General features: G+C 41.7%; 1 protein-coding gene across 1 annotated transcript in view; it reads right to left on the bottom strand.

The window, feature by feature from the left end:
- LOC145408707 (adhesion molecule nephrin-like) overlaps nucleotides 1-8,417 on the bottom strand; it is a 199,446-nt gene extending 191,029 nt beyond the window's left edge. The window contains exons 1-2 of the mRNA XM_080279375.1: nucleotides 8,084-8,417; nucleotides 5,790-5,917 (exon numbers count right to left, since the gene is read on the bottom strand). Of these exons, the coding sequence (XP_080135501.1) occupies nucleotides 5,790-5,917; nucleotides 8,084-8,417 (462 nt within the window). The remainder of the gene's footprint in view (nucleotides 1-5,789; nucleotides 5,918-8,083) is intronic.
- Between the last annotated feature and the right edge of the window lie 5,047 nt (nucleotides 8,418-13,464).

Genomic DNA, 13,464 nt, shown 5'->3' on the forward strand with positions numbered 1-13,464 from the left:
GTTTCTAAAGTCACGTGAAAGGGCTTCAAGTACCATGATAAACAACATGGGACTCAAGACTGACCCCTGATGCACACCAGCATTCACGGAAAACTCATCACTCAAATCTCCATTCACTCTCACCTGGGTGTGAGCACCCACATACATGGCCATAACCACCCTAACCAGCCACTCCTCCAAGCCAAGCTTTCTCATTGCGCACTTCACCACCTCTCTAGCCCCTTAACCGCGGGGTGTCACTTTCGTGACGCTTGGGAGCAAGGGATCATACCGCGGGGCGTCGCTTTTGTGATTCTATGTTATTTTGAATTCACCCGGGCTTCCAAGTGGGGGCTTGTATCATCTATCAGTACTGCCAATGTCCAACACTAGTCAGCACTCCTAATCTCATCTGTACTCCCATCCATTGTTGACAATTTAGCCATTTCTCCCCATTCTTGACTCCCCTCTCTACCCCCCCTCCATTACCCTATCCTCTCGCCTCCCCAGCCGTGCTACGCTAAGTAAATCTTCCCTGGAATTTTTCACTGATTTCATCCATTGAAATAAGCCCTATGCCCTATTCTTATACCAAATAATATATACAAGAAAGAAATAAGGTAAGTGAGAGTGCCATACACCTGGAATTGGCTAATTATCACCTGACAACACCTCACATGCACTCGTTCTCTAATTTTCGCTGTTTTTTTCCCCTTGAAATATGCCGTATAATCTATTTTCGTAATAAATATACATGTAAGGAGGGAAGGGAGAAGCCTAAGTGATATTTACATTCACCTGGAACTACCTAATTTATAATGTATTGTCTAGATTTCCTGCCAATCATTTCAGTGCCATACATAGGTGTTTCAAGAGCGAACATTGGTAGCACTGAATATCCCCTAAGTAGGCCTCTACCCCGGCCCTTCGTTATCAGTTTACTCTCATCTTCTGAAGTAGAGGTACGTCTGTTTCTTCTTGCTGACTTCAGGGACTTTTTCACCCCCATGCAAAGGACCCTGTGACCTTTACCCCCTACTAAACCTCGTGTGGAAAGAGGTAAAGGGCTGACAATTGATAAAAGAGTGACTACGATCTTTCTATTGAGTAAAACAGTGCAAGTGGAATTGTAAATAATGTGTAAACAGCAAGTGAAAGTAATGAATGTAAATATACGTGAACAATGGAAAATAGTTTTATAAGTTACTTCAAGTGACAGTGCATAACACAGTGTAAATAAAATAGAAGTGTAAATAACGTAAATAAAATAGAGAACGTAAATAGAAATGTAAATGAGTAGTATTATAAGAATACGAGTATATACTCTAGGAGTAATGAAAGTGAAAGTTTCACTCTAGCATGTCTGAATACTATGAGTTATGAGAGTGAAGATGAAAGTGACATTCACTCTCAATGCTAGTATACAGGACGAGAAAGTGAATGCTACGTATTTTACTGAAAGAAATTGAATCCCTACAGTGACAATAAACTAATACTACTGAAGGAAACTTATGGATACAGACTGTAGATATATATAAGTGTTTTATAGTAATAGAAATATAAAGTGTGAGGGGTTTTATGAATAATAAATGTCAGAGTACCAAGAGCAAACTAGCGTAAGTGCGACGGTCAGACGCGCTCGTAATTTTCATTGCTTTCACAGTGGGTTTTTTTTTGGAGTATGGATCCCAAACTACTTGAAAATCATAGAGTAGTGTTTATAGTGTTAATATCTGGCTGTGGTAATCATATCACGGGTTGTCGGGAAGTGTAAAGTGGAGACTTCGTTACCCAACTTCAGAGGTCTCCACAAGTCCTACGGTAACTGACGAAGGCTCAACAAACATTCCAGGAGAAAGCTGAAGGTATGTGCCATAAGCATATTTAATTTTAATATTCTAGGACTAATAACTGATTTTTGGCAAATATTTTTTGAGAGTCTGTCGGAGCCCAAATAACCCCGCGGCACACGCAAAACATCGGTAAACATGCCCGCGGTGTAGGGGCTAGGGACTCTGTCAAAGGCCTTTTCCAAATCAACAAAAACAAAATAAAGATCCCTTCTCCTACCAATATATTTTTCTTGAAGCTGTCGAACAATGAGTATGGCATCAGTGGTCCCCCTACTTGGCATAAACCCAAACTGCATCTCATCAATATTCACTCTTTCTCTAATCATACCTTCTAAAACTCTCACCATTACCTTCATTATCTGATCTAAAAGCTTTATACCTCTATAATTTCCTCTTTTCAGGGCATCACCCTTCCCTTTATACACATTTACAATTGCACTCTTCAGCCAATCATCTGGGACAACACACTCATAAAGAATCCTATTTATCAGGTCAGTGACTAAACTCACCCCTATATCGCCTGAGGCCTTCAACATTTCGGCAGTCAACCCAGACACACCTGCTGCCTTCCCCACCCTCATCCTGCCTCTTGCCTCACTCACAGTAGCAGTATCAATCAAAGGCCAAGGGCCAGACACTGGATCTGCTGGCTCCAAACCTTCCCTGTCCCAGTCAAACTCCTCGTTCAACAACCGGTTATAATGCTCTCTCCATGCATCTTTAATATCCTCACTGTTCACCACTACCCTTCCTTCATCATTCTTCACACACTGCTCACCTATGATATCCCGATTATCCCTCTTCGCCTGACCTGCCACCCTAAATATATTCTTCCTTTCCCCATGATTTAGGTTATCAAGTAATTGTCTCTGTGACTCAGACTTTGCCCTGTATACCTCTCTCCTAGCCCTACGCTTGGCAGCCAAATATTCCTCTTTGCTACCACCCTTCTTCCATTCCCGGAAAAGCCTTCTTTTCTCCTTAATTGCAGCTTCTACCCTCATCCCACCACCAAGTTACTTTATGTCTTGCTGGTCCTCTTGTCCAGCCGCATGTTACATCAGTAACTCTCAAGAAATTGTTCTTGAGGGCTCTGTACTGTTCATTAACGCCTCTGTCTACAGCTCCCTGTTCAGCCACCACTCTCCTCAACTCGCTATAGGAGGCATCCCTTACTACTTGGTTTTTCAGCTTCCATATTTTCCTCCTAGGTACCTAAGTCCTCTTTTTCATCACTTGTTCTTTAAGCACCATATCACAAATCAATAGTTTGTGCTGCTGCACACACTCCTCACTTCCTATAACTTTAACATCCCTCACTAACCTCCTATCGACCCTCCTAACCAGAAAATAATCTATCTGACTGCTATTTCCCCCAGACTCATACGTAATTAACCTACTGTCTCTTTTCCTAAAATATGTGTTGCACACAATCATGTCCGTTGCCTCCCCAAACTCGAGTATCCTTTCCCCTTCTGCATTCCTTAGACCATATGCACATCCCCCATGCACTCCTTCATAACCTTGTGCTGCTTCACCTACATGACCATTTAAGTCCCCTCCCAAAACCACTATCTCATCATCCCGCATACCACCCACTACACGTATTAAATCATCTTCAGTATTAATAAATGGGGACAGACACAGCACAGGTCCCACTCACTGCACAATCCCAGGTCCAGGCAATGGATCTGGGACCCCTAGCCAACCAGCTTACCAGTGGCTGTGGTAGTGGCCTCGGGGCACCCTGCCAGGACAGCTGCAGGGACACCCTCCAAGCGCGTCTTGGCACTGCAACTATCCCGCCATTATACACCCACTGATAGGGCAGCTTCCTGGGGCGCTGCTCCCAGGTTCGGGCCCCTCTCTATTGGGCGGAAGCGGCAGCCTGGGAACCGCAATGCCCTGTACCCTCTAGCACAGGCCCGAGCCCCATCTCGCCCTGGACCCATGCTCTATGCCGGCGGAACCCCTGCCACGCCTCCCCCCAGAAGTCCGCCACTAGGTAGCGGGGGCAAAGTTTTCTGGCCGCATGCCCTCGCTGGCGCCAACCCCTGTAACGTAGTGGGATACGTTGTGTGAAATGTAAAGTGCATGTGCTATAGTGCATAGATAGAGGAAATGTTTGGGAGAGTATGCTGGTCTACTCTCCATGTTACTGTCACACTGGAAAGGTCAGCAAAGGGGGATGGTTAGATAGCTAGTGAAACAGGAGCTCCAGTTCTCCCTATCACCAGCATTCCCATTTCCCTCGGGAGTACTACCCTGTTTGTAATGAGTGTGGCATGTCTGGTATGTGGTTGTTACAAGATGTTCCTAATACAACATGGGTTAAAAAAGCTGTGGAACAGGGATTGAAAGATCAGTGGATTGCAACCTGGCATCGTAACTTAATAATAAATTCCTTATGTAACAACTACAAGCTGTTTAAGATAGATTATGGCATGGAATGGTATCTAGAAAAATTATCAAAGAGTGACAGAATAATGGTGACTAGATTAAGAACCTGTTATACTAGACTGCCTGTAAATGCTGGCAGATATCAAGGTGTAAATAGGGAGGATCAGATCTGTAACAAATGTGATGTTAGTGTTGTAGGCGATGAATTTCATGTTCTTTTTGTATGTACTAATGGGGAAATTGTGAGGTTACGTGATATGTGTATACCAAATTATTATACATATAGGCCAACACATTTCAAATATGCTTCGTTCATGCAAAATACCGGTGTAAATGGTATGAAAAAATTATCTTTATTTTTGAGGTTGGTGCTACGTATGTTTAGGTAATAATATACGAGAACGTAGTCTTCTCCAATTTATTATGTTCTTAACACCCATTATTGTCATTTCTTTATGTAACACTACGTATTTGTGCGTAATTTATGGTCTAAATTCTGCGATTATGAGGGAGCTGTGCTCCATACTATTTTTTTTTTTTTTAATAAAGTCTGAGCTTATACGATAAATTCATTTCAGTTCAGTTCAGTTCACACACACATATGCACGCACGCATGCGCGCGCGCGCGCCGGTAAATCCACCAGTAGCCAAGTTCTACTACTTGTATTTGACACTCGAAACAATGCCTTCATTCCTCATATCCTTAGTAGCCGGAGGAATGTTGTATGTAAAAGGATTTTTTTTTTTTCCCTCCATCTGCCTATTGATTTACGGTACAGTAAGAGAAGCTACCTTATTAAGAAAATCCTGTTCAAGAAACTGATTTATACAACCTACTGCTTTTAAAATTACTCAAAAATTTCCGTAGACCTTTTACCTGTTCTTTGATAAAGGTCCTCTTCAGATGAAGTACATTTTTTTCACATTCTTCACATACTTTAGCATGTACTGTTCCTTATTAGGAAACCTCTCTTTCAGCATATGTACGAGTTGTCTTAACATTATTAGTTTTATGCTAAAAATAAAAAAATATTTTTTAAGTTTTTGTCTTTAAAATAAATTATCTTTCGATGCATTACATAATTTAAAATAATGGAATATTATCAGTAATATTGTAGACTTATCAGCCCTCCACAGATACCTGCTGATGTTATGTAAAAAGTACTTACAGTCTAGTAATAAGCTTGAAACCTCCTATAGCATAATGCTGACTAATATTAACCATTTGCTTTATCGTCACAGGCTTTACTTTGTATTTATTTTCATAATACATAGTTTACGTCTGATGTTCTTTCGTCGGACAGTTTTACTTTTGTTTGGAGCCGCTCTGTATCTTACAGCGTCCCTCATCCCACCTGGGATTACCGAGTGCGTTGATTGCCAGACAAAACCGGAAAGAAATAGCCATCCTTTCAATGCCATACCATTATTTAGAGGCTGTCAGCTGTAAAATCATCCATGGGAAATCATAGTGGGACAGGTTACAACTGGTTATGGGAATTAAATGGTAGTAGATAATTACGCCTACTACCTCCAACAAACATAAACACAACTGACCTTTCTGAACCACGAGATTTTGTAGGTGGGAGGATTGGAGTCCACGTTGCAGTTGAAGTAGACGTCCTCACCCTCTCGAACCACAGATGACACCGCGCGGCCCAGCTCCAGTGACACTACAGGGGGGTCTAGTGGGGTGAGAATTAGCAAAAATAAATAAATGAATAAATAATATAGAGGTGAGGAAAGTGCAGGATGTGAGAATGCAGCTGGAAGAAGAACAAAGGGGAAAGAAAAAAGATGTTCGAGACTTCAACACCCACTTCTCCCACCATTTGGTCTGAGGGCCAAACATTGGACTTTACACTGTGATTTTGACCTTTGACCGATTTCGGTCAAAATCAAAGCACTTCATTCTTGTCTGGCCCCAAACGCTTCCACCAGGTTTAATTCAAACCAGATCAAAACTCTGTGAGTTGACTTTATCCTGTGACCATGAGTGTTGACATTATCTGTGACCTTGACCTATGCTTGTTATCAAAAGTATACCTATATATCCATTCCTTACCTTAAACCCCTCTATAAAGCTTGAAGTAAATCTAATAAAAGTGTTTAAATTTACCTGACTATGTGACCTTGACCTCTGACAAAAAAAACAGTTACTTTGTTCACACCCAGACACTCAAGTCCAACTTTGACCTTGCTCTGTGACCTTCATCCCTGGCTGATTTTTGTTATTATCAAACCACTTTATCCTTGCATTATCTTCAACCCATCCATAAAGCTTGGTCTAAATTGGATAAAAACTTTTTAAAGTGACCTAGCTATGTCAGGCTTTGAACTAGACCACTGACCTATTGCTCTCAGAAACAGAGGGCTAACTCTTTGCTCTCCATTTATCTATCCGTCAAATTTAAGGCTGGATAAAAACTATTTGAACTATTTTTTCAGACAAATGGACATATAGCCAGGCAGACGTTGAGTAAAGCATAACACTTGTTTCGCAAGTGCGTGTGCAAAAATAAAAAGGAAGACATGACGGCTATATCAGACAAAACTGGGGACGAATAGGTAGACTAAAAGTAATAGAGTGATATGTAAATCAGATGAGAGAACTGAGAGGGAATGGAATGAAAATGAAGTTTTGTGTAATATGAAATAGTTTAAGGAACATGGTGGAAGACTTAGTGTACTTATATTGGCAGATGGACAGACAGTGTAGCAAATAACGGCGAGACTTGAAAAGAAGGTGGGAGAATAAGATTATGCAGAAAGAGATTAAATCAAAGTGAGGACATGAGAGAGAATGTACAAAGAAGGAAGTTGAGGATAACAGACGAAGGAGCTAGAAGAGGGATCGGCAAGAATGTAGGGAAGAGAGAAACTAATACGAGACAGGAACAAGAAGAATAAAAGTGGTGAGGAAGCGAAAACGATGGAATGAGGGATGGAGAAAATTATGCAGAATGTACAAAAGTAGAGACTGTGTGTGTGTGTGTGTGTGTGTGTTAGAGAGAGAGAGAGAGAGAGACTTGCGGCGGCTAACATTCCAAGAATCACCAACTCAGGTTCTTCGGCTACAATGAAAATGGAGTACAGGTCAGCTGTCAACACAAGAAAAAAGAAAAGAAAAGTAATAAGCTGTTGAACCGTAGCATAAAGACGCTGATCAGAGGAAAGTGAAATTTAGGCGATTAAAATGTTTTCCTCTGTACTTAACCTGAAAATGCAAGACAGAAAACCTTATTTTTATATGCGTGTGCACCTCTACAAACAGCACTGTCTGTCGGACTCTCACTATCAATTTTCGGAAAAGAGACGCTTATCTCGTGTTCGAATTCACTGACTTCAGCGAAGCCGCAGCAAATTACACCACCCCGCACCACACAACGCATCAAACCTACCTCTCACAACACACCACACAAAATCACCCTACCACACTACTACAAACCGAGCGCATTAAACGAACGGCCCTGAAGCTCCCGCATCTGGTATTTTTGTACTTGCTCAAGCCTTTCTTTTTTCTCCCATCTGCACAACATCGTCATTTTTTACCAGAATTATAATACCATGTGTCCACAGCATCACAATAATTAAAGTATAAAGGATAATAAACCAGTACAGTGAGTGGAACAGATGGAAGTACTGCAACAGGAAAATGACAAAGAAATGCAATTTCTCGTAAGTTAGATGCTAATAATTTACAGGTCATTGTGGTCACACTTTACGACAATACAATCAGAATGAGAAAAAAAAAAAAATCCTGCGGGAAATCATAAACTAAACAACTGATAAAAAATGGTTAAGAAACAATAGCCAGACCACCAGTCTGTTACAGTAATAACTTTACATACAAGTAACGTTGAGGACGATGGAGTCTTGGAGAGGCGAAGCTGGGAAGAGCGGGTTGGTGGCTGTGCACGTAAGCCTCTGTCCGTGGTGCCGCCGTGCCCCCGTCACCACCACTCGCGACGTGCTGGTGTTGGCGCCTTGTTCAGTCTGCGGTGCAGGGAAGGCTTGCAATAGGTTAAGGCTTAGTAAAGCTGGAAAACTATAAGGCAGGAGGGAATGATTCACGAGTGAGAGCCGGTCGAGACTGGTGATGTGTGACGAGGCCAGGAGGGGCAAGAGGGAATAAATGAGAGTTGGGATGGGCAGGGCAGGGGTAGCCAAAGCAAAGCAGGGCATTATGGTAGGGTACAGCATGGCACGACAGAACAGGAAGAAGTAGTCGGGGAAGGAGTAGGTAAACTAGGGAAGTGAAGAACATTGTAAAACAGCCTCAGGCAAAGCACAGAGGAGTATGATGTGGAGAAATAGTGCAGGATAGAAAAGGTAATGTAAGGAGCTGTTAGTGATGATAAATTATTAGGCAAAAAAATAGGAAGAGCAGGAAATTAAGTGTTAAAGTACGAACGTTTTTCGCGAAAAGAACAAAGTAAAACAAGGCAGGACGGAAGTACGGGTATACGTATAACAAGGAAAGTGTCAGTCAACTGGCCAAAAACTATTATGACTTTCTGAAGCAACAGAACTGATTACCTTCCAGGTCCAAGGGAGTAGTTCAATGTTTAATCAACCACATACAATGAAGAACAAGCAGGTTAAATTATTTGGAATAATATCTTTGCAAACTACCAATAGTATACTATAATGCTCGAGGTGTGCATTATATTTGGTAAAAAATTTGTTTCAGAACCTTTCATCCATTCATAGGTTAACCGCCAGGGCATGACAGGCGCCAAAGAAGTTATGCAAAAGAAGCTATGAAGTCATTTCCAGCAGGGTGGTGCCAGAGAAAACAAAATTTTGCCTCATACTCACAGTTTCATCGAATTAATTTTTTTCTCTCTCTCTATCGTTACCCCCCCCCCACCCCCACCCCTCTCTCTCTCTCTCTCTCTCTCTCTCTCAACGGTATTCCATAATTACATCTTCAACGTTTCTAACAATAAAGTGTGAAATATGATAGAAAGTCAGTGAAAATGGAGTTGTACCACGAGAGGGAAAAAGGCTACGTGTAAATACTTCCATTATTTTTAGTTCATCGCCCTTTCAGTCCAGCTCCGCCACCCCTGCCAGTCACACCCCACTTTCTTTCATTAACGCTGTTGGTATGACTGAGTGTTTGGTACCTTATGTCTGCTGCCACCAGACGGCTTGATTCAGCTTAAGAAAGAAATCAGGTATACGGAGTGTAGAAATGAACCCCAATAACCTTCATATCTGGGTATTCTTTGACTGAATGTAATCGCCTAGTTGCTATAGACGTTGCGGGAATAGATTAGGGAGTCTTATTACTAACCAGGTTAAAACGTTTTATACTTTATATCAGTGAAACATATATTACTGTATGCATGTGATAGACCGTTGTCGAAAGTCCAATACAGACAGCAAGAGAGGTAGAGATAGACCAAGAAGAAAATTTCTTAAGGAGGAGGTAGATACCTTGGAAAACAAAGAAGGAAAGTTATGGTAAGAAACATTTGAAGAGTTGAGGAAAGAAAAAAATAGAAAAAGGTAAAGTAGAAGGAAGGAAAGGAAAATGGAAAAAAATAAATTGAAGAAGACAAGACGAAAGACGAAGGGAAGATCAAAGAAAACCGAAAAAATAGGGAGACAAGGATGTGGAAAAATCACTGCAAAGTATTAATAAAAATGAGAGTGACACATGATTAGACCATAGGATGATAAGAAATACATGAAAGGAAGTGAAGGAACGACAAGCGATAGAGAGACAAATAAGGGATTAGAGACAGAGGAGAGTTGAAGGAAAACATTTTTGACAGCAAACTAAGGCGACTGAAGCGAGGAAATATAAAGCACATGGATGAAAGAGGACACTAAGGAGGTGAGCAAAAATATTTCGTAGAGAAAGAAAGACATCATCAGGAGGTATATAAAAAGGAGGGAAATAAATTGAGAAAATGAAGAGAAGATAATTGCAGTACTCCACGGGGAGGGAGGGAGAGAGAGAGAGAGAGAAAGAGAGAGAGGAGCCATGATGAGAGGGGAAGGTGACGAAAGGTGATATAAGATACTGAGGGGACGGAGCCGCGGTGTGAAGTAGGGAAAGGAAGACAGAGGAAGGGCCAGCAGTAAACTGTATAGGGGTGAAAATTTATGCAAACCAGAGTTGAGAAACTGGGTAAGAAAAAATAATACCATCTCCCTAAAGCAACTTCCCAAACATCTTGTTAACAAGATCTCTTTCTGACTTCTGGTCCTGATAAACCATTGGTATGTGTGTGCATGAGAGAGAGAGAGGGGGGGGGGAGGGGGAGTACGCAGACAGTACAGATAACAAAAAAGGCTACTGGCCCAGGACGAGGTTATCTGTTGGAATAAAAACTACAGTAGTTATACTAAGACCGTTAAAGAAAAGGAGAGAAACAAAGAATGCTCTCTCCCACCCATCACGTCATTTGTTAAACCGACAGGAAAACAATATGAAAAAACATCATCTGTTCATCTACCTGTCTATTGCCAGACGCCTCAGGCTCGTAAGGGATGGCCACAAACTAATCGCCTCCATGTCGACTTGCCCAATGCCACTACACTGCCTTGACCCAAGCTCACACCCCCTCTCTCATATACCTCTCCGCTCCATCCTCCAACTCACCCTCGGCCTCCCCCTCCTTCTTCCCCCCTCCACCTTACTCACATACACTCTCCTCGTTAGTCTCTCGCTCTCCATCCTTTCCACGTGGCCAACCCACCTCAATGTATTTCTCTTAAAACTTTATCACATCCACATTCCACACCACAGAGTTCCTTCACTTCCTCATTTGTCAGTCTGTCTCTCCATGTAACTCTACATGTTCTTTTCAAAAACTCATTTCCACTGCTCTCACTCTTGACTTGTGTCCCTCCAACAAGGTCCAAGTTTCACTTCCATACGTTAGGGCTGGTATCACAGTATTGTCATGCAGTAACTTTTTTACTTTCCAGCTCACTTCCCTGTTCCATATCACTGCTTTCAAAGAACCAGCAACCTTTCTTCCCTGCTGTACCCTTTGAAGCACTTCACCCTCCAGACTTCCATCCTTACTCATCACACTACCCAAGTACTTAAACGCACTCACATTTTCCATTTCCTCCTCGTCCAGCCTCACTGTACATTCAGTGACTTCAGTCAATCTATAACTTTACTCTTCGCTACATTCACCTTTAGATTCCGTTTCTTACACACACTCCCAAACTCATTCACCAAGCCTTGCAGTTCCCTTTCGTATTCATTTAACAATACACTATCATCTGCAAACAACAGTACAGGGAGTTTCTAAACACTGTCCTCTCTCACTAGGGCCGCTTCAGCATCCACTGCCCTATTCTTTTATGACACCATCCATATACAGATTGAACAACCATGGGGACATGACACATCCCTGTTTCAATCCAACGTTCATGTAGAAAATTTCACTCAGTTCACTATCCACACGCACTGCAGCCTTAGCACCCCCATTTACCATATATATCCATAATACTTTCCACATTGCTTGTCTATCCACCCTGTCATATACTTTCACCAAATCCATGAAGGCCGCATACAACTTTCTCTTCCCTAGAAGCTTTCCCACTAAAGACCTAAGAATTAATATCTGATCTACACAACCTCTTCTCTTCCTAGAACCTCCCTGTTCTTCTCCAACTACTGTAATTCCTCTGTTACTACGCTAACTCAGTCAAAAAGTATTCCACCATATACTTTTCCTATTACTCTACGAAGAACAATGTCCCATGCATGTTACAAAGAACAAGCACGGACATTTGTTATAGGACTGATAGAAGAGGAATAACTATACATTATGCAGTCTGTAGCCTAAAAATCTGTAAAGAAAGAGCAAACACAGTCGCCATATACTCACATTAATTAGAAAACGTGTTATTGTCAAAAAACACTTGAACCGGGAAATAAGCAAGAAAATTTTAGCTTATGGTCCGAAAATATTTGTCTAGCCGAATTTTGAACGTACCACTAGTTTTTGCACTAACTACTTTTTTGGTGGCCTGTTCTAGTTTTTCACTACGAGAATGCCAAAGTAATTTACCCTAAATTAATATTAAACATCTTCCTTTTGAGTTTCCTTTATTTTATAGTCACTGTGTCATTCACTACTTCGAACAGAGTTTCATAGCTTACATCGTCAGATTTGTTAAAAGTTTTAAAATGCGTGTATTAGATCTCCTCTGTGTAGCCGCTTTTGTAGAGAAAACACTTCGTTTTTTAGTCACTCTTTGTAGGGTAAATTTCACAGTAATGGTATAATTCTTGAGACTCCGCATCGCACTTGCTCGAGTCTATTCTCTTCCACAAAAAGTTTTGGTGACCAGTGCTTCACACAAAATTCTAGTTGTGGTCAAACTAACGAAGAATAAAGCTTGGAGGTTACATCACGCGTTTAGTATCGAAACTCCCTGCGATAAAGCCGAATATTTTGCCTTGTTACTTGCTGCTATGCACTGTTCGGAGTTTTTGAAGTCGTTATTAATAATACCTCCCAAATCATTCTCGTCCTTTACTTCCTGAAAGGTATCAAACATTTGATGTTCATTTTTAATGACCTTGAGCAGTTTGTACAGCACCCTACCCATATCCCTGACTCCTTGGAAAGAGCTCCAACATACTTGACCTCTTCCTTACAACTAATCCTTCTGCTTACACTGTTAATCTTTTCTCTCCGTTGGGCTCCTCTGATCACAACCTTATCACCTTAACCTGTCCTATCGCTCCGGTACGGCCTGCGGACCCTCCAAAGAAACGTCGTCTGTGGCACTTTGGACCTGCGGATTGGGAGGCCCGTAGGCAGTAGTTCTTTGATTTTCCCTGGAATGATTATTGCTTCCATGCCCGGGAGCCATCTGGGTGTGCCTTACGCATTACGGAGGTTATTCTCTCGGGCATGGAAGCCTACATTCCTTTCTCATATCCTTTGACTAATGCACGAAAACTTTGGTTTAATCACACTTGTTCTAATGCTATCCGCAACAAGGAGAGGGCCTATAAAAAGTACTGGAGCCAACCCACCCCTGAATCACATCTTTTATACGTTTCTGGCCGGAATCATGCTAAGTCTGTTCTTTTCTCTGCTAAAAATAATTTCATCCATACTAAATGCTCTCAACTCTCTATTTGAATTCTTCCCGCTCCTTCTGGCACCTTGCCAAAAACCTTTCCAACAACTGTACCTCATCATCCTGCCCTTCTCTTTTCTACTCTGATGGCTCTGTAGCT

The sequence above is a fragment of the Coenobita brevimanus genome, chromosome 78 (assembly GCF_032717465.1).
Source record: "Coenobita brevimanus isolate Jiangsu-jjx chromosome 78, ASM3271746v2, whole genome shotgun sequence".
In the NCBI taxonomy this organism is placed as follows: Eukaryota; Metazoa; Arthropoda; class Malacostraca; order Decapoda; family Coenobitidae; genus Coenobita; species Coenobita brevimanus.